We start from the raw sequence: 22,482 nt of genomic DNA, 5'->3' as shown, positions 1-22,482 counted from the left end.
AAACCAAACATGGCGGCAGTTTGCGGGACCCGTTGAGCGACTGTCGCTCAAAGACACCAACCACGTAGCACTTGCAGGTGTGTATCGAGGAATGGTGGCTATAATGGAATAGAATTTTAACTATCTTTTTTTTCCCTCGTTAAATATAGTCATCCCCGAACAAAGCGCCGCCGCGCTTTCGCCGCAATTTGATAAACAAAGAAAAGATTGCCGGTCGCGCCGTTTTGCACTTTTTACAGCGACGATGTGGCCGCTTGGAACAAGGCACGTCATCAGCGTTTAACGCTTCTGACGCCGTATCCAGTTCACTGCGCCATGGAATCGACCTAGGCAACATACAAAAGAACATCGCTAGCAAGGTTTATACCTCTGTCATGCCATCTTCGTCGTCGCTGGGGTCAGAGTATTTGAAAATGCTTCCCCAGCAGCGCCAGCTTGAACGCTCGACAGTGTCTGTCGAGTGTGTTGCTCACCGGTGTTGAATTTGCGGCAGACAGATTTGACTTTTGATACGTATTGGGACTGGCGATATTTTCTGCTCTCTCTGTGGGGATCGCAGTTCAGCGCCATATAAGCATCCGCGTTCTGCGCGCGAGCATCGATTCTAATCCCACGGAGCCACAAACCCATCCGTTTTTCTAGCGGGGTCTGATTACAGAATTTTCCCGCAGGAGGAGCAAAAAGGTACCACCCGATGTTTGAAACCAAAACCTGAATAAAACGCAGATATTTCGTATTCTGTATTTCAAACATCCGGCAAATAAGGTGACGCTGTAGCTTTGGTGCTGCTCCTCGAGGTTATTCGCTGAATGCACTGCATACTGCGAAGAACAGCAGCCGAGGGATGCCTCAGGAGGAGCTAGCTAGCGCAGCCAGTGACGCAATTCAGCCTAGCTTCTACATCGCCCTCATCCGCGAGGGTGCCACGCGTTCATGTGCGCAGCAACGGCATTATCCAGTCCATCCACGACGGACTTTGTGTGGAGCGGCACGCAGAGCGCGTAATTGAGCCATCAGGACTCACCGCGCCGGCCGCGGCAATTCCTGCTGCCTTCCATCGTCTCGCAGCTGACGCAACAAAATAACCCTCGTCGTATTCTTATGCGTTGCAAACACTCTTTCTTCGGGTAGAGACCTTCTACTTATTTTCTTGGCCGCCAGGAGAGAGGGTGATAAAATGCGGGCATGAAATCCGCGCGGTTCGTCCCTGTAGCAGCAGCAGCAGCAGAAGCAGGAGCTCCCGTTGCCTGGTGCGCCTTGAGATCTCAAGAACAACGCTACAGTTAATCGTGACCATGAGTGTGCGCAGCCGCATTGGAGCTGCGCGGTAAGCGTGTATGCACACCACACGTCGTCACGAGTGGCGCTCGTCAGCAGCAGTTGCACAGCTTCCGGCGCGCGACCTTAACGCACCGTACCTCGCGCTCACTGCAGTGCCCTCAAGGAAAGTGATGCATACCTGAATTCCGGCACAAAACACCTCGGGGCAGGTCGCTCCCCAGAGCGAGTTCCGGAGAAACCGCGATGCTGGTGAAAGCAAGAGCCACGCTGTTCTTTTAATTGCTTTCGGGGGCAAAAACTTACAATTTGCCAGTGGCACGTGCAGTTACATGGTGGCCCGTCGTGCAGCGCGTATCAGCCACTCTGGCCACGGGAGAGAATTCACACACCCATATATTGTGAGCCTTCCGTGGATCTTCTTTAATTTGTACATACCATCGTCATCGTCCCGCGGCGCCGTCTCCGGCACGCGCCTCGGTTCGTGATCGGATTAAAACGCTAGACAAGGCTTCGCTGTCCTTGCCGTCATGACCTCGCCGTCTATATATATATATATATTCTGCCGAAGGCCGGTCCCGCGGCCGCAACGACATTACATTGTTCCAAGCCACAGATGTCTTCATATTTTTTGCGTATATTTCTAACTGGAGCCTAAGCAAGATTCTCAACACATATATTTGAAGTTGAGCGCTCTAGTGTATTTACGGTTATTAGTTTTCGGGTTTCAAATTTTTTCCAAATTCAGGGGGTAAAAATAGGGCGTTATTTTTCGACGATAATAGGGGAGACATCGGGCTTTTCTTGTAAATACTCAGAAATTCGGATTTTATCGGGTTAAATTTATAAACTAATAAGTTATTTGCATTGGCCAAATTGGTGGGTAACAATTAGAGTAATGTTCTGTGCAGCTTTCAAGAAAGTATTTCATAATTCAGCGTTTCTGTCGTAACTATAGGGATGTGAAACGGTCAGTTTTTGGACAAGAAACACTGCATTCACGTGAGCTCGTCATGGACGTTTTACACGTCCTTATTAACGTATACATAATCATCGTCTGCATGCGCAACATTTCGGTTTCCATCCGAGACATGTCTGGTCTCTCAGAGGTATCTTAGCTGAGAAAACGTTCGCATAACCTCACAGCTGCCATTAGCTATCAGCAGCCGCCTCTGGAATGCATTCGAGTATGGCAGCTAGTTTCCACATTGTCATCTGGTTTTCTTCTCCGTCTTAGACGCTCCGTTTCAGAGTGCAGTCACATTCTGTGGAGATGTTCGCGCAAAATTCTTCACAACAAGTTTTTACTAATTTGGAACTGCTCATAAGAAACATAGAGCCCCTTTTGCTCGATCGCTTTTACCGGCCATCGTGGAAAACTCGTTGACAATCTGCTATAGCTTGACGTTTGCGAGGTGACCGAAGCTTGGCATCAGACATTTTCCGCTTTCCAGCGTTTTCTGGACATCTAAAAGTGCTTCGAGTGCATCTCTCTTCAAGACTGTCTTTGCATAAAGAACCTCTTTTTCAGAAAGTATCACTCGAATAGCTTCTGCTTTGGTGCTTTCATTCGAGCTTTCAGCAAAATCTGTTAATGAGCTACACATTTCTATGACGACAACAAGCGCACAGCAGCTCTGTGGGCACAGCTGTTCCAGCAATCGCGAAAAAATCGGGATTTACCCTATTTTTTAGGAACATCTTCGCAGTGCGAAAACCGGGTAAAATCTGGTTTTAACCGAAAATGAACCCTAAGTAAACTCGATGGACGCGATGGACAAAGTAAGGGTTCTTGTACTGGCTTTGTTAATGAGGCGGGCCAGTTCTGCGTGCAACACTGGCGAACTAATGCAAATATTGGGGGACACTTAAAAGATGTTATAATGCAACAAATCCGTAGATATGATCTTTGTGAGTATGCGAGCCAAATATAAAATCTCTGTGTGGATCCTATCATTTACAAATAAGTTTTTTTTTCTTTTCTTTTTTAAGCGGCCCTGGCAACCCCTGGCAGCCGATAGATCGACGTTCTCCCAGCGTTAGTAGCCGCCTCTCCGTTGACGTCAAATGGGCTTTCTGGGTGCGCCCTCTCACTGGGCGCTCCTAAGGGATGCGGGAGGGACGGTGAGTGGTAGAGCACCGTCGCGACCTGTTCTCTTTTTTTTTTTTTTCCCTACGTGTAGGCGTGCGCTTAGTTGAGGGGGAAGAGAAGGAGCATCATTTTTAATCGCCGATATGTTTGGTGCTAGTGAGGCTGGCTGAGAAATTTCGCGTTGCAGAGATGACTGACGGAATGACAACTGTTATGCGCGTTTTATAGTTTTAGAACATAGCTTTTCATCGGCCCTTTAAGCCCTGCTTGCTTCCACGTGCGCCTCCCCACGTGGATCCTCATTCGTGACATGCACTTTGCTACTCGCTCAATCACTAATATCACTTAAATTTCGTCTCTAATATCTCACACATGCTAGTTATCATACAGCATTAAGCTACCACCTTATGTGAAAGACCCCTTGACATAAAGTCCCTTATGTACGACCGTGTCTGTCTGTGTGGCTTATGGGGGTAGCACGTCTGGCCCGGAATACACGGGTTCGGGAAGAGAGGATGTCGATCTCGCCCTCTCATCTCAAAGGACCTACTAGAATTGGCAGCCAAATCGGCCATTTCACGTGATAGTGTGACGTCACGTAACCTGCCGACCCTTCAGTGCCCGGTCATATCACCTGCAGCCGACTACTCTCTTCTGAGGAATGCTCGTGAGTTTTCGCTCACAACGTCAACGCCGATGCAGGATTTTCTGTGCCTTTAACTCTGTCGAGTTATGTGTTTTCAACGTTCCCGCCCCTGATTTTTTTTTTAATGCGATAACATTAGCAGTGTCTCGGAAGCGAAACCTGTCCTTCATGTGTCTGAGGCATCTGCCACTTCACCTAGCAAGTGAAAAGAGTCTCGTATACCACTTATACCGCGGGGCGTTGCAAGGATGAGCCACCTGACACGGCTGACAGGTGGCAAAATGGAGAGCGAAATCCCGATAGACCCGGATATAACGGAAGACTTTCATGGGCTTCTCATTACCTCATAAGCTAATTTGAAAAGGCATGTCCTTTCGCATTTCCTCTGCACCAATCAAATCGCCCTAATTTTTTGTACTGCGATCACTGCCTAATGTTTCCGGTCCGCTACTTATCTCAACTGAAAAATCGAGCTTGGTCCAACGTCGACATAAAACCATGGCCGACCTCGGCTCAAGCTGGGTCAACAAGGTTGGACCGAGGTCGAGATTGGTTATTTGCCTGATACCGTTCCACCTGACGGCTGCCGACATAGGGGGCCAACCTTGCCGACAAAGTCTACCCTAGCAAAGCAAACGTTGCCTGAATAGTTTCAAATGTCAGGCCGTAACGTTGCTATCAAAACACCCACCTTCTTTGTGAAAACAAATTCGCGACCCTCAGAATATTCTGCAAAGCTGAAACGAATATACGGTGACTTTTAAGGTAACGGATTGCAAGGAGGACAGTGACCATAATTAACACAAACATTTCCATGCCGAGCAGGTCCATCATATAGTACAAGAAACCCTACACTAAACAAACACTACGTAACAAGGCACCACCACGCTGCATGCACAGCAACTGTCAGCGAGCCCCCCCCCCCCCACATGAGGCGCTCATTTTAGAGCCAGTGACCCTCGCAAGTCGAGTGAAGTTACTCCAATCATCTTTGAGCTTGAGACGGCAAAAATAGAAAAAAAATGGGCATGATTGTGTTGCTGATCATTTTTGCTTAAACTCTTCGTTCTGTTGCCTTTGTGCAAGCATTCTGCCAATGCAAGAAGCATACATGCTACATGACCAACCTCGTGGGCAGCCAACCACGGTCCGACATTGGGCCACGCTTGGCTGCCGATCATTGGGTGCGGGCTGATTCCCTACCTTTTGCCGATAGTTGCCTGAAAGTCTTGCAACATTTGGCCAACTATTAACAGCGTAACTGGCAGCCAACCGTGACCCACCTTTGGGCCTTCATTGGCTGGCCAAGAACACCGTCTTCCGAGCCCTGCCCTGTCGTTTACCTACGGTCGGCCGTCGGCCAATTTCAGTTCGGTACTGAAGTCCGTAGTGGGAAGGATCGTGCGGCGACAATCCCATTCTCCAAAAGACGCCGCGGCGCTCGACATGGCGTGAGCGCGCATATGTACGCACGTGGGATAGTCGTCGACCTGGGCGCAGACAGTGCGGCCGGTCTCCGGGCAGTAGGGCGGCGAAGGCACGAACCCTCGCCGAGGCCTGGGCTGCGGGAAGCTCACGTCGGCGATGTAGTAGCTGGAGCTGGACACGGCGCGCCACACGGGTCCAGCTGCTCCTGCCGCCAGCGCGGGGAGAGCGCCCAGCACTAGGCCGCCCCAGCAGCAGCAGCTGAGCAGCGGCACCATCCACACGGCGAGACGCACGGGGCTGCCCGCCTGCACGCGCCCAAAGGTAGTACGCCAGTGGTGAACACCGCAGGTCACACCCTCCTCAGGACGGAATGGCCGAAAGCCCCCTATAACGCCAAGCATGTCCCGGAGTGCAGTAGGCCGTCGGATGTAATCAGAAAATGCACAGACGAATTTTTCAGTCCTTCTAGAGTACAACTGCCATAATGTCGCGTTAGGAAACGGTACGAGGCATAGGAATACGGAATGACACCAGAGACGAGCTTTGGTAGGGTTCGCAGTAAGAGACAGCTAAAAACGTAAGGTCCACAGTATAGTATATTTCTTGTTGCTGTTATCTTAATCTTTCGAGTTATCTTACTGATAGGTGGATGTATAAAGGAAACCTAACCCAACTATTGAACAGCAGTTCAAGTTCACGCACAACGCTAGCTGTCTCGTTTCTATCTTATTAATTGTTCGTTTTAGAGCCTCCTGGAGTCTTCTCTGGAGTCTAGAGTCTTCTCTGGAATGAACCTGTAAAGGTCAAGGCAGTGAAACGGGTTGAAAAAGCAGTGATTTTCTATACTGAACGGCCTAGCTTGTTGTCTTGGAGTGAAAGCAAATCAATGCCGTACCGACCGCACATAGTTTCCTGGTAGAAACACTAAGACCATGATCTCTTCTCGCAGTCTTAGTAAAATCCGGGTATAATGTTACAATATGCAATCAATAGACAGACATGATCGCAGTAAACAAATTTTCCGCATTTAGGGGCACAACGCTGCTGAATACACCCTTTCCATGTTCTTAGTTTTTAGCTGTTTTCTCCAACAGATGTCCTACGCCTATCGGCACACTTAATGTTTTAATGCAAGCACCCTCTAAGGGTGAGCTGACGCAAAGCTATACGTGACAGCGCATGAGCTATTTCAGGCTTCTAAGCAGCTTCATAGCAGTTCGGAAAGCGTGTGCGTAGTATATGTTGTGAGGTGTGATCTGATTTTATCTTCTTGTTAAATAAAGGATGCTTGCAGTTTCATGGGCGCAGGTGTGGCCACAGTTTGCACTGCCACAGTTTGATGAATAATAATTTATGACCGCAACTGCCAAATGTAACTGGCTGCAATGCAGGTTCACATAAAGAGGAAATGCACAAGTGAAAAATTAGCGTGTCGTGTGTAAATACTTTGGAGGTCGTTTACGTCTTGGTATAGCCGATTTGTCAAAATATATAATTCGGCCCCGAAGTTTTGTACTCCGTATACGAAGCGCCTTAGCTAATTTGTGTTCACGTGGCCTTACAGGATGGATGCTGGTTGTGAGAAGAAATGCACGGCGTGAACCTCTCGTAAGTGATAAGGACTGCGGTGATGTCAGGCTCTAAGAAAGCTCAAAATGCCGCCAGACGAGAAACCGTTACTGCACCGCGTGCTACTTATGGTGCCCGCTTTGAGTGCGACAAGCACAGGGTGCACCTTCATTCTTGTGGTCTTCTGCACACAACTTGCGCGCTATTTATTTGTGGTCGGAGGAGTGTCCTGACAAATCTCTGGTTATACGCCGTCTGTAGCTCCAGAATTCTGCCAGTGAAATTACAATATCAATAGTATCTCTTTCAGCACGTTTCAACCAAGAAAGACGCAGCCTTAGAGGGACAGGTGTGCATAAACGATGAAGTTGGCATTCTTGAAAGATAACTGCAGTGCAAGAAACCCAATCTCTTAAGGAAAAAACACACCACGCCCGGACGAACGCTGCTTCGTCCGCTGGCGCTCGTACGTGTGCTTTATGTTCCTTCTTTATGCGATTGTGTTTCACTGTTGTATTATGTTCTAAGGGTGCGATCAACCAGCCCGAAAGCTCGTTTTACTGACGCTGGATTTTTTGTTCCTTCTGAAAAGAATGGAAGAGGACGCTCCCTGAACGATTCAGATATAGATCGGATCTTTTTCCGCACGTTACAGCTGACTGAAAAAATGTTCTAGCTATCGGGAAGGGTCACGGCCTGCCACACGCAGCCATTGCCATCACTGTACTCAAATCCTGCCCGATCTTGATGATGTCTGCAAACGGGTCCAACGCCCATTCAGTGAGCCACGTCCTGCGGAGCATCGGCGGCCGATTCAAAGATTCTGTGATGCCTGGCATCGACTAGGCCACGAAGAGACTTGAGTTTCTTCCAGGAGACTGCATCGCAGCTAAACGATGGAGGCGCATAATGCGTGATTCCCCCTGCTCTCGGTTTAGCGAGCAAATGAGCGAAAAACACTGCGTCGCGTGCAAAGTAGGATTAGACGTTCCGCGTTGCTTTCTTACAGAGGTGTCGCGCACGAAGTTTCGGAGGCGCGTAAAAAAAGGTCAATCTCCGTTCAGGGTGAAACGATCCGTCATTCAAGCTCATAGCCCTCCGATCACGCAAGCCGGCGGCGCAGCACGTTACGCGGGCCACTGGGTCATCACTGAGGCCCATGAGCGGATGCAAAGGCGACACACCCGGAAGGGAGGTAGCGCGAGCGAGGCAGACAGGGCCAGCGCGCATGCGCGTTAAGAAAAGGGCCGGCTGGCAATGACCCGCAAGATGCGGGAGACGACCCAATGCTGCGAAGCGGCAGTCGGGCGAACGCCGAGAGTAGAGAGAGTGCACGCACCCGGTGACGCGCGAAACACGAAAACACTCTCCTTTTCCTTTTCTCGCAAGTAGCCGGTATACGAGAAAGCGGCAGAAATGGAGATGCCGACCAAGCGAAATAGGCTCTACCATGAACCCAATGGTAGCCATGATCCGTTTTTTTTTTCTTCCTCACCCACTATTGGCTTGCCAGACCTCTCTTTAGAGCCGAACGGGTGTATGTACGTACAGCCTTTGTCAAAAGTGTACAGCCAAAGGGGTTTGCTTTTGAGCTGTGTAGTGGAGCTGATTTAGCATTAGTGGAGGTTCTTCCCATTCAAGATGGTATACGACAAAAAATCTTACCATCAAGAGATTCGGAACACTGGAAGTGTATTGCAAGCCGCACGAAGTGACTCAGAAGCAGACCCCCTGGGCTCTATACTTTTGGCAAAGACTGTACATGCCTACATTTTTTAGCGGAGGAGAAAGAACTAGCAGCCGCTCGCGGCGGCATCATACGCTCGCAGCGGTCTCATGAAGTGGCAGTGATATAATTTTTGCGCCGAGTGCATGGAAAGGGGCCTGACATTTATACGGGCTCAAAATCTCTTATAGCGACGTCTTAAACAGCACAAGGAGTTGTTTTATGGGTAGAATCATTCATTTCAAGAAATTTTCCGTACTTCCTGTGTGGACGAACTTGGCAGTTATTTATTGGTAATCAGCTTTCACATTTTCGGTGCGGTCCTTCAATTTGTATGCAATGGTGAAAACAAGAGCTTTTTATATAAGTGTAACGCAAGAAACTGCAGCGAGTCAGAGCTGGAATGTAGAGAAAAGAGGCGGCATCGTGCGTGCAGATTAAAAACGAAACAGTAGAAAAGACAGTTTCACAGGTTACAAAAAAAAAAAAAGAAAGAAAAGCTTCTGGCGCAGTTTCTTTGTCTAACCCGCCCAAAGAAATACGTGTTTAAAAGTAACAAAATGCCGCCTTTTTACAAGGACGCCCCAAGCAGTCTCAGTCTACGATTAAGAAATATTCTTTACATTCAATGGGAGCGACTAGTTGGTGCGAATCTATAATATTGACCCAACGAAAGACACAGAAAGACAAGAAAAGAAGTACACGGGACATGTTAGAGTGAAAGTCGGGAAGCGATATACCCGCGGCCCGCAGGCTTCACTGGACCGTTCGAGCGCTTGGCATAGTAGGATATTTGGGCCGCTCAGTGCTGGCCAATGGGTCCAACATTGTGCTAAATGCGAGGCACCTGCTATCATCGATAGCCAAGAAAACACCGTGCAGCACGGTGTCGGACTTAAAGCCCAGTCGGACTAAGCGGCCAGCGCTCCCTGGCGCTATAATGTCAGTCGAAGTGACGCGCTCTGCTGCTTCTTTTTCGCGGTCCTGAGGTCCGTTCAAGCTAATGAGAAATGCGAATGAGTACATTACTAATGCTGTGGCTAATGCACCCCGTCGTCTCGAAGCCGGCAATGGAAGCACTGTGGAGCTTGTGAACAAGGTATAATTCACATATACACACACACACACACACACACACACACACACACACACACACACACACACACACACACACACACACACACACACACACACACACACACACACACACACACACACACACACACACACACACACACACACACACACACACACACACACACACACACACACACACACACACACACACACACACACACACACACACACACACACACACACACACACACACACACACACACACACACACACACACACACACACACACACACACACACACACACACACACACACACACACACACACACACACACACACACACACACACACACACACACACACACACACACACACACACACACTAACAAGAATACATTCGCAAACGATTAAGATACTTGGTAATGCGAAATTTGAACGCAGCTTTTCAGTTATTTTGGTTTTGCACTATGCTGAGATAAGAAAACTTGAGAGAAGAATGAAACATGGGCGCGCACTTAGACACTACTCTTTAGTTTTCACACATAATAATCCTTCAAGTGGCACTCCTTTCCCAGTTCTAAATTATTATAAGGGAGGCATTGTGATATGGGCAGCAGCAGATGCTTTCCAGATGCTGGACCAATACCTGGCTCTGAGAGAGAGGTTTATACACGACTTACCTGAGGTCGTCTCGAGCGGACCGTGGGCTATATAGAGCGCCTCGATGTACTGGCCTCCGGCCACCGAGGCACCCCAACGCGGACGACGTGGGCACGTTTCGCTAGCGACCATTTTCCACCCTGGCATTTTACGCATCAACCTGCGTTTATTGAGTGTGGCCCCTCTTCCCTGCCCGCGCCTTACCCTCCTCCTCCACTTCCCACGTCACACTTTTTTTTTTACGTAAGCTTGCCATAAGGCATGTTATAGAAACTCGTGTTAATTATTTTCGGTAAGGAACCGGAGCAGGCTCCCACTCTTGTCGTTGTCGGTGAGCCATTTAGGGAAGTCCTCTTCCCTTGTTGTGGTTAGTCCCACTTCGCGCAGAATCTGTGTCCTTGATGCCCTTGTCCCTGCACAAGTCCACAGCAGGTGGCAAACATCCCCCTCTGCAGCTGGTGTGGAACACTTCGGGCATGTGGTTGGTCCGATGTCTGCTTGAGATTCCCATCGGCACGTTACCGACGGGGTAAGGGCCGCCCCAACTCTTATCCTTCTAAGGAAAACCTCCTCCAATCTCGTTAAGTTACGAGGGAGTGGGAATGTACACGGGGGAATGAGGGCACGTGTACTTTTCCTTAAAGAGGATGCTAAGATGGGAACAGCGGAGCGGGCATCAAAAGGGAGCCTGGTGGGGGGCGCATTAGTGTTTGAAACTTCGTGTGTGAGGTGGTCAACTTTTCTCTGCTCAGCGTTCTCAGCATCGTCTTGTGTCCAATGTATCTGGATGCGTATCTTTGTTTTTTTATTGAGTGCGTGGATTTCCTGGGTTACAGGTAGCGTCTTTGTTACTTTCTTCAGTTGTTTCAGTTCAGTTCTTCAGTCTTACACTTCCACCTTTCCATATTCCGCCGCTGCCCTCCTCACTTTCGAGTTGCATCTCCTTTCTCCACCCTTCGTTCTCGCCCGCCAGTGATTCGTTCCTCCGTTCACGCCATAACCTTCAGCTTACATGGCAGGCATACTTTGGCTTCTTTAGCACCGCCCTGCGGGACTCGTCAAATCTCCTCCACCCATGCCCTTTCCACATGGCAGCCATGGTTGCATATTCGTCCGTTATCTCCATGTCCCCAAGCCACTAAGACATTCATAGCCCTCTCCTACCCTCACCCCTGAATGTGGGGAGGGAATTTACAACTCTCCACTCTGCCACTTACTAGCCATGGCTAGTAGCAGGCGGCGCTTCGCCGCCTTCGGACAGGATGGGCGGTGGTGTTGGTATGCTGATAAATAAAATGACCAATAGGCACAGGGTAAAATCAGCTTGCAAAGAACCCCATGCCTGGGTATCAGGAACAATAGCAGTAAAAAGACAAGGCTAGCGGTAGGCTATTTATGGACAAGACAAATACAAATAAGAAAACAGGAATCTAGTTAAATGCATCAGTGAAGATATCAAATAGTCCTATTGAGCCCTATTGGGCCCGAGATAGCCCTATTGGGTGATATGGATAGACACATTGAGCACCTGGATGGATACACTGACGGCAACGGGAAGTCAATGCTAGAACTCTATGAGCAGTTTAACCTAGTTATTGTGAACAGATAAAATAAATGTAAATGACAGATCACGTGGGCATTCCGCAATATACAAACGACCATTGATTACTGTTTAATGTCACCAGGAATCTACAATACGCTAGCGAGGATGGAAATAGATGAGAAGGGCGCGAGCAGCCTGGGAAGTGAGTATAAACTTATTGGCCTGCAGATCGTACACCTGGTAAAAAGGAAAAATCAGGAAGAACACAGAGCTAACGCAAACTTAACCGACAAACAACTAAAGCTATAGCACCAGGCATTGAAGAAAAGGCAGAGAAATACTTCATGGAGGAGTGGGATTATAATAAGTTAGCATGATTCATCCGTACAAAAATTCGACAAGTAAAAGAGTCAAATGGGTGGAAAGGTAAGATGACTCCTCGAAGCTGGCAGAATTGTGAAATTAAACAGGCAGTCGAACGAATGTGGATGGCCTCCAGAGAACACAGAGAAGCAAAGAAAGCGCAGCTTTCTAAAGACGAGAATCCTACAGGCAAAAGAAATTGTAAGTGCAGATACTTGTGAAAGGTAAAATAAAACAGCACACCGATCGATGGATGACCGAAGTGTGCGACTCAACCAGAGGGGCGGCAAAGAAATTTCAGAGCCATATAAGCTGCCTGGGTAAACGAAATGAGAAAGAGCAGGAACAGGTGCAAGGCGCCGAAGGAAAGTTTCTAGAGGGGGACGACGCCACAGGATACATTACAGTTATAGCCGAATCATTAGGCGTGATGATGAGGCAATCGCCCCGAATGAAGAAACAGTATCAGACAGCATAAACTAAAAGAGCTTGCAATTGACCTATCTTAATTGGAAGAAGGCGGAGACAAATATTCTATATATGTACAACCGTAGGGGTGGACGAAATTCCAATCACGCTAATTATTGGACTTGGTCCAAGAAGCAAGGAAACGTTGATTAGGGCATTGGAGACGGTAATAACAAATAAAGAAAATCCGGACAGCTGGCGACCAGACAAAGATGAATTTAATCTATAAAGCAAGCTTATATATGAAGAACATTAAATCATTTATACAGGTCAGGATAAAGTCATTTACGTACAGGCTGGCAATGAAGGCAGTGAAACGAAAAATGAAGGCATGGATAGAAAGCAATAATGTACTGGGCAAACTGCAGAGCGAGTTTAGAAGCGGTAGGTCCCTAGATGAATGCACTTTCATAATAACCCAATGCCTAGAAATAGCCAGGGCGGAAAACAGACAGCTGTATTTATTCTTTCGGGACAAAATCGTTGCATATGACCGCGTATATAGGGAACTCGTGGAACACCCTCAAATCTGAAGGCATTGGTCAAGAAGCTACTGAATTGGTAAAGGACATATACCGAGATAATAAAGTTGAGATTGCATGGGAGGGATTTAAGAGTGCGTCTACTGTCGAGGAATGCAAAGGATTAAGGCTAGGATGTCCGCTATCACCGCTGTCGTTTATGATTTATATGAAGTATACGGGAAAGAGTCTACAAGAAAGCAATCTTGGTTTTAATCTCTCGTATAAGCTAGGCGGAACGGACGTAGAACAAAGGCCTCCAGGATAAATGTTCGCGGACATTGTTCTATTAGCCAATAGCCAGGAAGATATACAAGCATTGGTTAAATATATGCGGATACGAGGGAGATAAAGTCGGCTTTATATACCTTCAGCGCATTTAAGCCGGGTCTGATAGTATAAAAAAGCTTAAAATAAAAGGGAGCGGGATACAAAACTAGCGTCATATAAACATCTTGGCGTATGTATAAACGAAGGACAGGTATACATGAAAAAAAAAAAAAATCATGAATAGACCACCAGGGCGAAGGGACGAATGGATGTTGCGATAATGAAGCACGGAGCATTATGGGGGTGCAGCAGGTATGATGTACTAAAATGTATTGGGAAATGAATAATCTTCGGGAACACGGTTTTGTGCTTAAGGGCAGAAGTCCAGTCAGGGTCAGAAATAAGTCAAACATATGTGGGAAGGTTAGCACTTGGAGCCCACGGCAAAACTACAAACGAAGCAGTACAGGGAGAGATGGGCTGGGCGTCTTTCGAGGCACGAGAGGCTCAGAGCAAAATATGGTATGAAGAACGACTCAGGAAAATGGACGACAATAGGTGGACAGCTGATGTGTTTAAATACTTATTCCGAAAGGGCATTGATTCACAGTGGCGGAAAAGGTCAAGAAAACTAACCAGTAAGTATGTAGGAAGGCAGGGCGAAGGCATAAAGAACATCAAACGACAGGTAAAGAGCACGGAGGTTGAAATCTGGAATAATTCAATAGAAAAGAAGTTGACCCTAGACCTACACAGAAACTCGAAAGCTGAAAATAAGAAGGAGACTTTCTATGACAAATCAAGAGGCGGCGGCCTTCTCTTTGAAGCTAGATCAGGATGCCTTAGAACGCGAAGCTATAAAAGAAAGGTTAATTAAGAAGACGAAACTTGTGCCATGAGCAGTAGAGACCCAGGAACAAGTGAACATTAAAGTGTGGCAGCCTGTGTGCCGAACCGGATGTTTTTCGGGTTCGGTTCGCGAATGGCACACTTATGAACAAGTTTTTCGCTACGCCAGTGAGCCGCGCGGCCCACGCCGCCTGGAAGAATCTGCTGAAACAAAGGTTGACGCATGCCATCCTCGGCTAACCAGGCCCATACTTTTGATCAACAGCAGTGAAAGCTAAAGTAGGTCACGTGAAAGTGACCCACGGGTCAATACGGAACCTCGTCTCCCTCCTTCCAGGCTCCGCTAACAGCTGCCATCTGTCACTTTCGGATAAAGTGTATTTATTCAACTCATCGTTGTGTTTGGAGATTGGCATAACAAAGCAGAAATCCGCCCTTGCGGTTTTCGGAGGTGTGCACGGGGCGAAACTGTGAGCCCGAGCTAGACCTGGGCCCTATGCTACAGACCCGAGGCTGGTCCGGCCCGACAATGAAAGGCCTTGATCCCGGCTTGGCCCGGCCTTGTGTTCAGGCTTAAGGCCCGGGCCCGGTCCAGCCGACGTGCTATAATTACAGCTGAAGCGGCAATACAGGAAGAAATAATTTCGGGATCACTTTGCTTTGAATAATTTGAATAATTTTAAGATGAGATCCTAAAACGTTGAGTTCTTACTTTTAAGATGACATATGTGAAGAATATATACAGGAACAGCCCATACAAAAATGATTCTAAGTTATTATGCAAAAACAACAGCTTGTGCAATGATGAATGGTTGAGGCGTTTGTGCCGCTTCTGGATCATGAATCCGGCAGCGCTTAAGTTTCATTCGCTGCTCTAACTTGTGATTGGGCTTATACATTTTTAGCAAGAAGAGCAAGTTTTGGGTAGAAGGCTTCCTTGCCTCTCGAAAGGCGCCCTAGCTGGCTCAAACTATTAGCAAGGGGCTGATTTTATGACCAAGTACTCGGTGAGCTGGTCTTGCTCACCGTGTGCCGTTTACGGTGCCGGCAAAGTACCACCACTGCATTGCCTGCGTTCATATTCGCCATTAGCGCTGACACGTCACACCTTTTAAAAACTGAGCTTACGTGCCCCCACAATTTTTCTTTTGACGTCCGGCCTGAACATCCGCACCTGTATCAGCCACTTTTCCAGGAACTTTATTACAGTGCGCAAATGCGTAGCGGTTAAAATTAAGCGCGCATTTCACCTATCAGTTGTTCGCGTGTTGCTTCTAGGATTACAAAATGCGCCCAGCGAAAAAAAAAAACACGGTTTTGACTCGCAAAGCATAACTGCCGAGCCATCTCCAGCGGCTTCTTTAGCAGTGTTAAACTTCGGGTTTCATTGGGTGCGACAGAAAAACTTTCCTGACAGCAAGCCAAGAATGATATCTGAGCAGTCGTTCCAAGTGAAACGGTTGAAACAAGTAGCTTTGCTCTTCGTCGAGACAGATATCGCATTCTTCGTTCAGAGATGTTGAACAAGCTGCCGTTCTAATGGACGAAAGCATTCACGGGAGCACGCCCGACGGTGGAAATGAAACAGAGGCGCGACCGCGACCCACCTCCACAGAAACGTCATTATGTCGGTATGCAGGGCAACGTTACGTCACATTGCCGCATCTGAAGCGACGAACGGGACTCGCCTCCGTGGCGCTGCAGGCGTTTGCATAGCGAGCGCCGCGGTGCGCATCTCCACCGGGCGTTAAGACCTTTTCCGGGGCTGCACTGTTGCACGCGCAGTGCCGAGTGAGTGAGTGAATAAACTTTATTCAATTAAGACAAAAACAAAGCTAACGTAAGTGGGCCCTTAGTCTAGAGCCGCACACACACACAAAAAGAAAGAATTAGGCATCCGGAAGGACCCTGTTGATATGGCACACGAGGGCCCTCCAACATGCCACCGTGTCTGCCCCTTCAGGTGGAGCGAGCCACTCCCGAAGTGAACTAGGTCGATAATTGGGTGGGAGAGAGTTTATGTACTGTTGGCGTGATTGGAGGCTGTGTGGGCAGTCCCACAGTGCGTGCGTGGTGTCAGGGTATCCCGAGCAGTAAGAGCATTTAGGGCGGGAGGGGCATCCGGCTATATAATGGAGGATGTGAGGGGTGGGAAGACTATGTGTCTGTGCTTGTCGGACAAGACAGGAGTCTCGACGGGAAAGGAACTTGGAAGGGGATGGCAGAAGGCAGGAGCTCCTGGAGGATCTTGTGGCGCCTAGCTCGTTCTTGGCGGGCTATGGTCGGGGGGTGATAGTGGGTGGGCCAGGGAGTGCGCGAGTCTCCCGGAAGAGCTGCTGCACGGGAGAATTGATCAGCCAACTCGTTGCCCGGCACTCCATCGTGGCCTGGAACCCAGTCTAGTGTATAGGTCGTATCCTGGTATTGGGCTAAGTGAACTGAGAGTTGGTGGAGGATGTGAGGGGGAAGCGCGTGCTCAAGAAACGCACGAAGCGCGTCTTGGCTGTCAGTAAGTATGGTGTGTTGGCTAGGAGTGGTGTGACAGAGTATGGCTGAGCTTAAGGCCTGGATCTCAAGAGATAAGGAGGTGGGAACATGTGAAAAGTGGGTGACAATAGGCAATTGTCTTGGGGCTTTAACAGTCACTGTGACTTGCTGAGTCTCGGCATGGTATGAACTGTCTGTATAGGTAATATTTTTCGGGTCGGGGTAGCGGTGGTGTAGTGTGCAGATGCGAGCCTTCCTGCGGCCGGCATGGTTTACTGGGTGCATGTTGCGGGGTAAGGGTGGTATATGTATACGAGGCAAAACTTTCCAAGGAGGTGGTTTTGGTGGAATCGGGGGAAGGTCGTTGACGTTGTAGTGAAGAGAGCTGAGAATCTGTCGGCCATGACGCGTCAGGCGGAGGCGCGATTGCTGTGCTAGGAGGTGTATGTCGATTCTCGCGTCGAGAGGTGTGTGGAGGGCGGTTTCTTTGAGTTTTGAAAGCGGGGTGTAGCGGGGCACCCCGAGTGCCAGGCGTGTGGCGGGGCGCAGGAGTCTGTTAAGTTTTTGTTATTGGGAGGGGGTAAGTCGTATGTATGGGAGGACATACATGACTCTAGTGTAGAGGAGGGCCTCTGTGAGGCGGCGTATGTCATGCTCCTTGAGGCCCTGGCGTCTACGTGTCATGCGTCCGATTATGTGAATAAGTTGAGTGAGCGTTCGTTGGCATCTATTAAGCCATTCGGTGGCTCTGCCATCCTCCGTGAGGTCGAAACCGAGTACTTTGATTTTTCGCTCACGGGGAAGGGGTGTGTCGCGTAGGATGAGGTGGATAAGATCGCGATCGGCTTGCGCTCGAGCTCGGTGAGGGTGATTAGTGACCACTACATATTCAGATTTAGTAGGAGAGAGGGCTAGCCCTACCTGACGAGAGAGGTTGACAACTATATCAATGCCTTGTTGAAGGGTAGATGAAATAGTGCCGGGGTTGCCTGTGGACGTCCAGAGAGTTACGTCGTCCGCGTAAAGCCCAAAGGAAAGTGACGGCATCCTTTCGAGGAGGAGGGGTAGAGGGCGAAGAGCAAGATTGAAGAGGAAGGGTGAGAGAACAGAGCCTTGGGGAACCCCGCGAATGGGTGTCCAGTAGGGTTGAAGGTAGTTAGGCAGCTTTATAGCGTGGCGACGGGTCGTGAGAAAGTTGTGAATATAATTGTACAGGCGGGAGCTGCAGGTTAGACGTTTAAGTTGTTCAAGAATGGCAGAATGGTAGATCTAGTCGAAAGCTTTTTGGAAGTCGAGACCTACAATGCGGCGGAGTTGATGACTGCTAGTGTACTGATAGACCTCTTGCTGAATACGGCGCATCGTGTTTTGCGTGCAGACATGAGCTCGAAATCCAGTCATGGTCCAATGAAGGGAGTCGGGATTATCTGTGAGCCAAGTGAGGCGAGCGAGAACCATCTTCTCCATACGTTTGCCCACACACGACGTGAGAGAAATCGGTCGAAGGGTGTCTAGGGTTGCTCTTTTGCCGGGCTTCGGAATGGGAACTATATGAGAAGTTTTCCACTCCTCGGGGAGGATCCCTGTACGCCATACTTCGTTCATGAGACCGAGCAGGGCTTCTAATGCAGTGTCAGGGAGATTGCGAAGGTGGCCATATGTTATGCAGTCGGGGCCAGGGGTCGTTCGTTGTCGAGACTGAGAAAGAGCCGTGCGGAGTTCAGCCATGCTGAAATCCACATCGATGGGAAGGTCAGTGGGATTGCTTTTAGGTGGGTCTGGTACAGGAGCTGCAGGATGGGGCGGAAAAAAACTTAGTGTGGAGTTCGGAAGAAAGTGTGGAATCAGAGAGTCCGGTAGATATCTGCAACTGCGGAATGTGCGTGTGAACACGTGCCTGCCCAATCATTGCTTTGAGTATGTGCCATACTCTGGCCGTGTGCAGCTGGCCGCCAAGCGAGTCACAGAACTGGAGCCAGTTGCTGGTATCCAGCTGGCGTGCGTAGTCCAGGGCCTCTGCTGTAATGGCCTCTAGCTTAGATCTGAGCAGACGGTTCTGCTTATTTCGCCTCCACTTCTTTTGCAGCGCGTGGCGTTGGTCCCAAAGATGGAGCAAGTGCGAGTCAATGGCAGGGATTTTGTCAGTTATTTTAATATGTTTAGTCGTTTCGTGCGCGGTCTGTGTGACATTTTCTTGCCATTCGGAGTAATTTTGAGAGGACATCGATTCAAGGCGCCTTCTGAAAAGGGCCCAGTCCGTCAAGTGAGCTCTGCGGGCGCTTTTTGTACGTTTGGAACATAGAGGAAGGTGGTAAGTGATAATAACGTGATCGCTGCCAAAGGTGAGATCAGTAGTTTCCCATACCACGGCCGCTCGATGGAAGCGCAGGCCTGGTGTTCTCAGGGACCATGTGAGGTCAGGAACCGTGTCGCGCTGGATGCTGTTGCCCTGACGTGTTGGCGATGTGAGGTCGTTACAAAGGCTAAAACCGAGAGTTTGTGTCATCGTGCGTAGGATGCGGCCCGAGTGAGGAGTACGCGTGTAGAGCCAGTCGGGATGGGGAGCGTTGATATCACCAGCCCATACGACTGGAGAGACGCGGGACATTGGACTGGGTGAGAAAAGGTGGGTTTCGCAGCTGCCAGAACGAAGGCTAATGCTGAATTTTGGAAAATGTACGCGACGGGAGGGTAATAAAAGAAGTTTATCGATGCCGATGCAAAAGATCAATCGCGTAGAGAGGATGGTCATTCAAATGATGACTATGATTAATTCTGGCTAACGTAAGTAAGGGGAATATTATTCTGGAATAAATTATTGTCACTGGGAGACACATCTGTCCTGCAATGAACTCGGCTGTTGATGCTAACAAATGTCGTTTTCTTTTCAGACTCCCACCAAATTTGTTATTCTCCTCTTGTGAAGAGATTTGCCTCTCGTTGCTATCATTAGTACTCTCGCGTCCTCGTTGATACGTAACAAAGCTAACCTCCAACAGCACTGAATTTTATTTCAATAGTCATCGTCACCCTCAGCCTACACTGCTTCTTACCTGGTTATTTATTCTATACAAAACATGTAATGACTCATAGCTCTACTCTGATTTCGGAGTCCAAAAAGTGATGACAAAGGCGGAAATGTTTTGTTCAAATTATTCAACGATTCATAATGGGTTGTTGTATTTGGCGCTAACCGTACGCACGTCTTAAATAGCGGGAAGCCGTGTCCTCGTGTAGCGTCAGACAGGGCTATAAGAACACGTTGCTTAGGCGTTGCGCTGTGGCACTGCGCGCAGGGAGAACGAAAAGAAAAAAAAAAGAGGAAAAGGCAAGTTATTGTGATAGCCCTGAGTAGCGGTGGAAAGTTCAGCCACGCACCGGACCCGTGTAGCAATAGTGCAATCACACCAACTTCGCACGTGCTACGGTTCCATTCTACAGTAAAGATAGCAGTGAGTATAGAATACGGGCGCCGAGTTTTCTCTTGTTATCTGCTCTCACTGAAAGCCTTACTACCTTATAGAAGCGAAAAACAACGAACCCATATGCTGTGCGATATCAGTACACGTTGAAGAGCCCCATGTGATATATCGTCATGTTTATTTCAATACAAAAGTCGATAAAAAAAGAACCGCATGGTTATTTTTAAGCAAAGATCGTGATGAAGAAATAAAGATAACACACTTCCTGTGACGCGGCTAATGAATGACTAAATAACCCATGTGCTGTGCGATATCAGTACACGTTGAAGAGCCCCATGTGATATATCGTCATGTTTATTTCAATACAAAAGTAGATAAAAAGAACCGCATGGTTATTTTTAAGCAAAGATCGTGATGAAGAAATAAGGATAACACACTTCTGTGACGCGGCTAATGAATGACTAAATATGAATACCACGAAAAATTAACAGGGGAAAATGAGGAAAGCAACGTAAGCATTGCGAGAACGTTCAAACGCGTGCATGGCTACGCGAAGAAATTTCCATTTGGCAGAAAGAGCAAACACGGCGGCCAAATGCATTTTCATTGTCGCCTGCAACATTTTAAAACACGAAGGTTCGTACGACAAGCACAGCATTGACACCGCGGCCACCCGACTGAATGCCGAAAGTGCACACCCTATCAGGACTGAACCACCCGGAACTCTGTAGCGTTGCCTCTGTCTCTTAGCTGAACACAATAAATGGTATGGCGAACTGAGTGTAACGTACTTGAAATGAAAGGCACTGCATAAAGAGAAGAGGACAAAGAACACAGAAGGAGAAGTTCTCTGTCCTCATCTGCCGCGCCTTTCATGTCAAGTATGTTTTACCAATTCGCCCCAACGTTCACGCTTCTTGAGTATTACGGCATTCAAGGCGCGAAGTGAAGCGGGTTTTCAAGCGGACGACGCCGCGAAGGACACAACCAACATGGCACTAGGCAGCTCTTGGCAAACGCGCATACGCAGCGGGCTTAGAGACATTGTTCTCTAACTCGGGTCCAGCACGAGAAAGGAGCAGCTCTTGTTTAGCGTTCTGAATATCTCATTAGGATGGAGATAGCCGGGCAGCCTAAATTTGGGCACGCGAGAATCGCTTGTGAGGCACTTCGCAAGTCGACTCAAATGCCGAACAAATTAAAGTCCTCATATTCGATGGCAGATCCCTCTCTCGGCATCTGACTCCTGGCGGACTGCACCCGGGCCCCTCGCGCGAGGAACACGATCGGGCGCACTTTCTCCCCTCTCGGGTGATTCACTCGGCAGCGCGGTGTTGACGCAATCCTTCGACAACGGGTGACCTGGATATCGAATCTCCCGCGCGCATCTTGCCGATCTTGCCTAGCCAACAATCGCGACAAGCGCTGCGCGTGGGAAGGACGGCCGTAATCGGCGCGACTTTGCATGAGGTGAGGTTCGCTCGACGTTCGCTCGTGGCGGCGAGCGCACTCGGTGCGAGGAAGCTCCGTGCGTCCGGGCATCCAAGGAAACGGAAATGTAGGGCGTCGCTCCCCGAACCGCGGAAGCAACCGCCGGGCCTGGCTGGCAGACGCAGCGGCTGCCAGCGGCAGGGGACTTTTCCCCGGCGCCACTTCTCGCCGCGACGACACAGTTCGCGGCACGCGACCCCACCAAGTTCGCGCCGCCCGCCGCTGTCCTTCCTATCCAAAGTTTCTGCTGCGGCTGGTTTCGATGCCAGCGGTGTTTCGGTACCGTGACAGCCTCTAGACGGAAACGCTGCTTACTCTGGCGTAACACGCAAGTGCGGCGCGGAAGCGCGAAAGCGTCCGTTTTTATATACGCAGTTAAATACGGATACGCGTCCAACAAATTTTGCTTCTACGGAGAAACGAAAACATACGGCTTCGTAGCATACGATGTTCACGCACGTGAAGCTGTGGCCTTCAACCTGGTTTCAACAGAGGGCCGTTTCTTGCAGGTAAGGGCGACTGTCCGCTCCAAGTGACGTCAACGATTTCAGCATATATATGTGCGCGACGTCCAGTTCAGAAGAATCACCGA

The 22,482-nt window shown here is 48.9% G+C and overlaps 1 protein-coding gene across 1 annotated transcript in view; it reads right to left on the bottom strand.

The window, feature by feature from the left end:
- The window catches only part of LOC146204767 (uncharacterized), a 91,196-nt gene that overhangs the window by 23,475 nt on the left and 45,239 nt on the right, over positions 1–22,482 (bottom strand). The window contains exon 2 of the mRNA XM_084586556.1: positions 5,490–5,749. Coding sequence (XP_084442682.1) covers positions 5,490–5,749 — 260 coding nt within the window. The remainder of the gene's footprint in view (positions 1–5,489; positions 5,750–22,482) is intronic.

The sequence above is a fragment of the Amblyomma maculatum genome, chromosome 1, assembly GCF_055883805.1.
Source record: "Amblyomma maculatum isolate TAMU_Amacu chromosome 1, ASM5588380v1, whole genome shotgun sequence".
Classification (NCBI taxonomy): domain Eukaryota; kingdom Metazoa; phylum Arthropoda; class Arachnida; order Ixodida; family Ixodidae; genus Amblyomma; species Amblyomma maculatum.
Note: the sequence above shows the minus strand (reverse complement) of the source record. Positions and strands in the feature narration are given on the sequence as shown.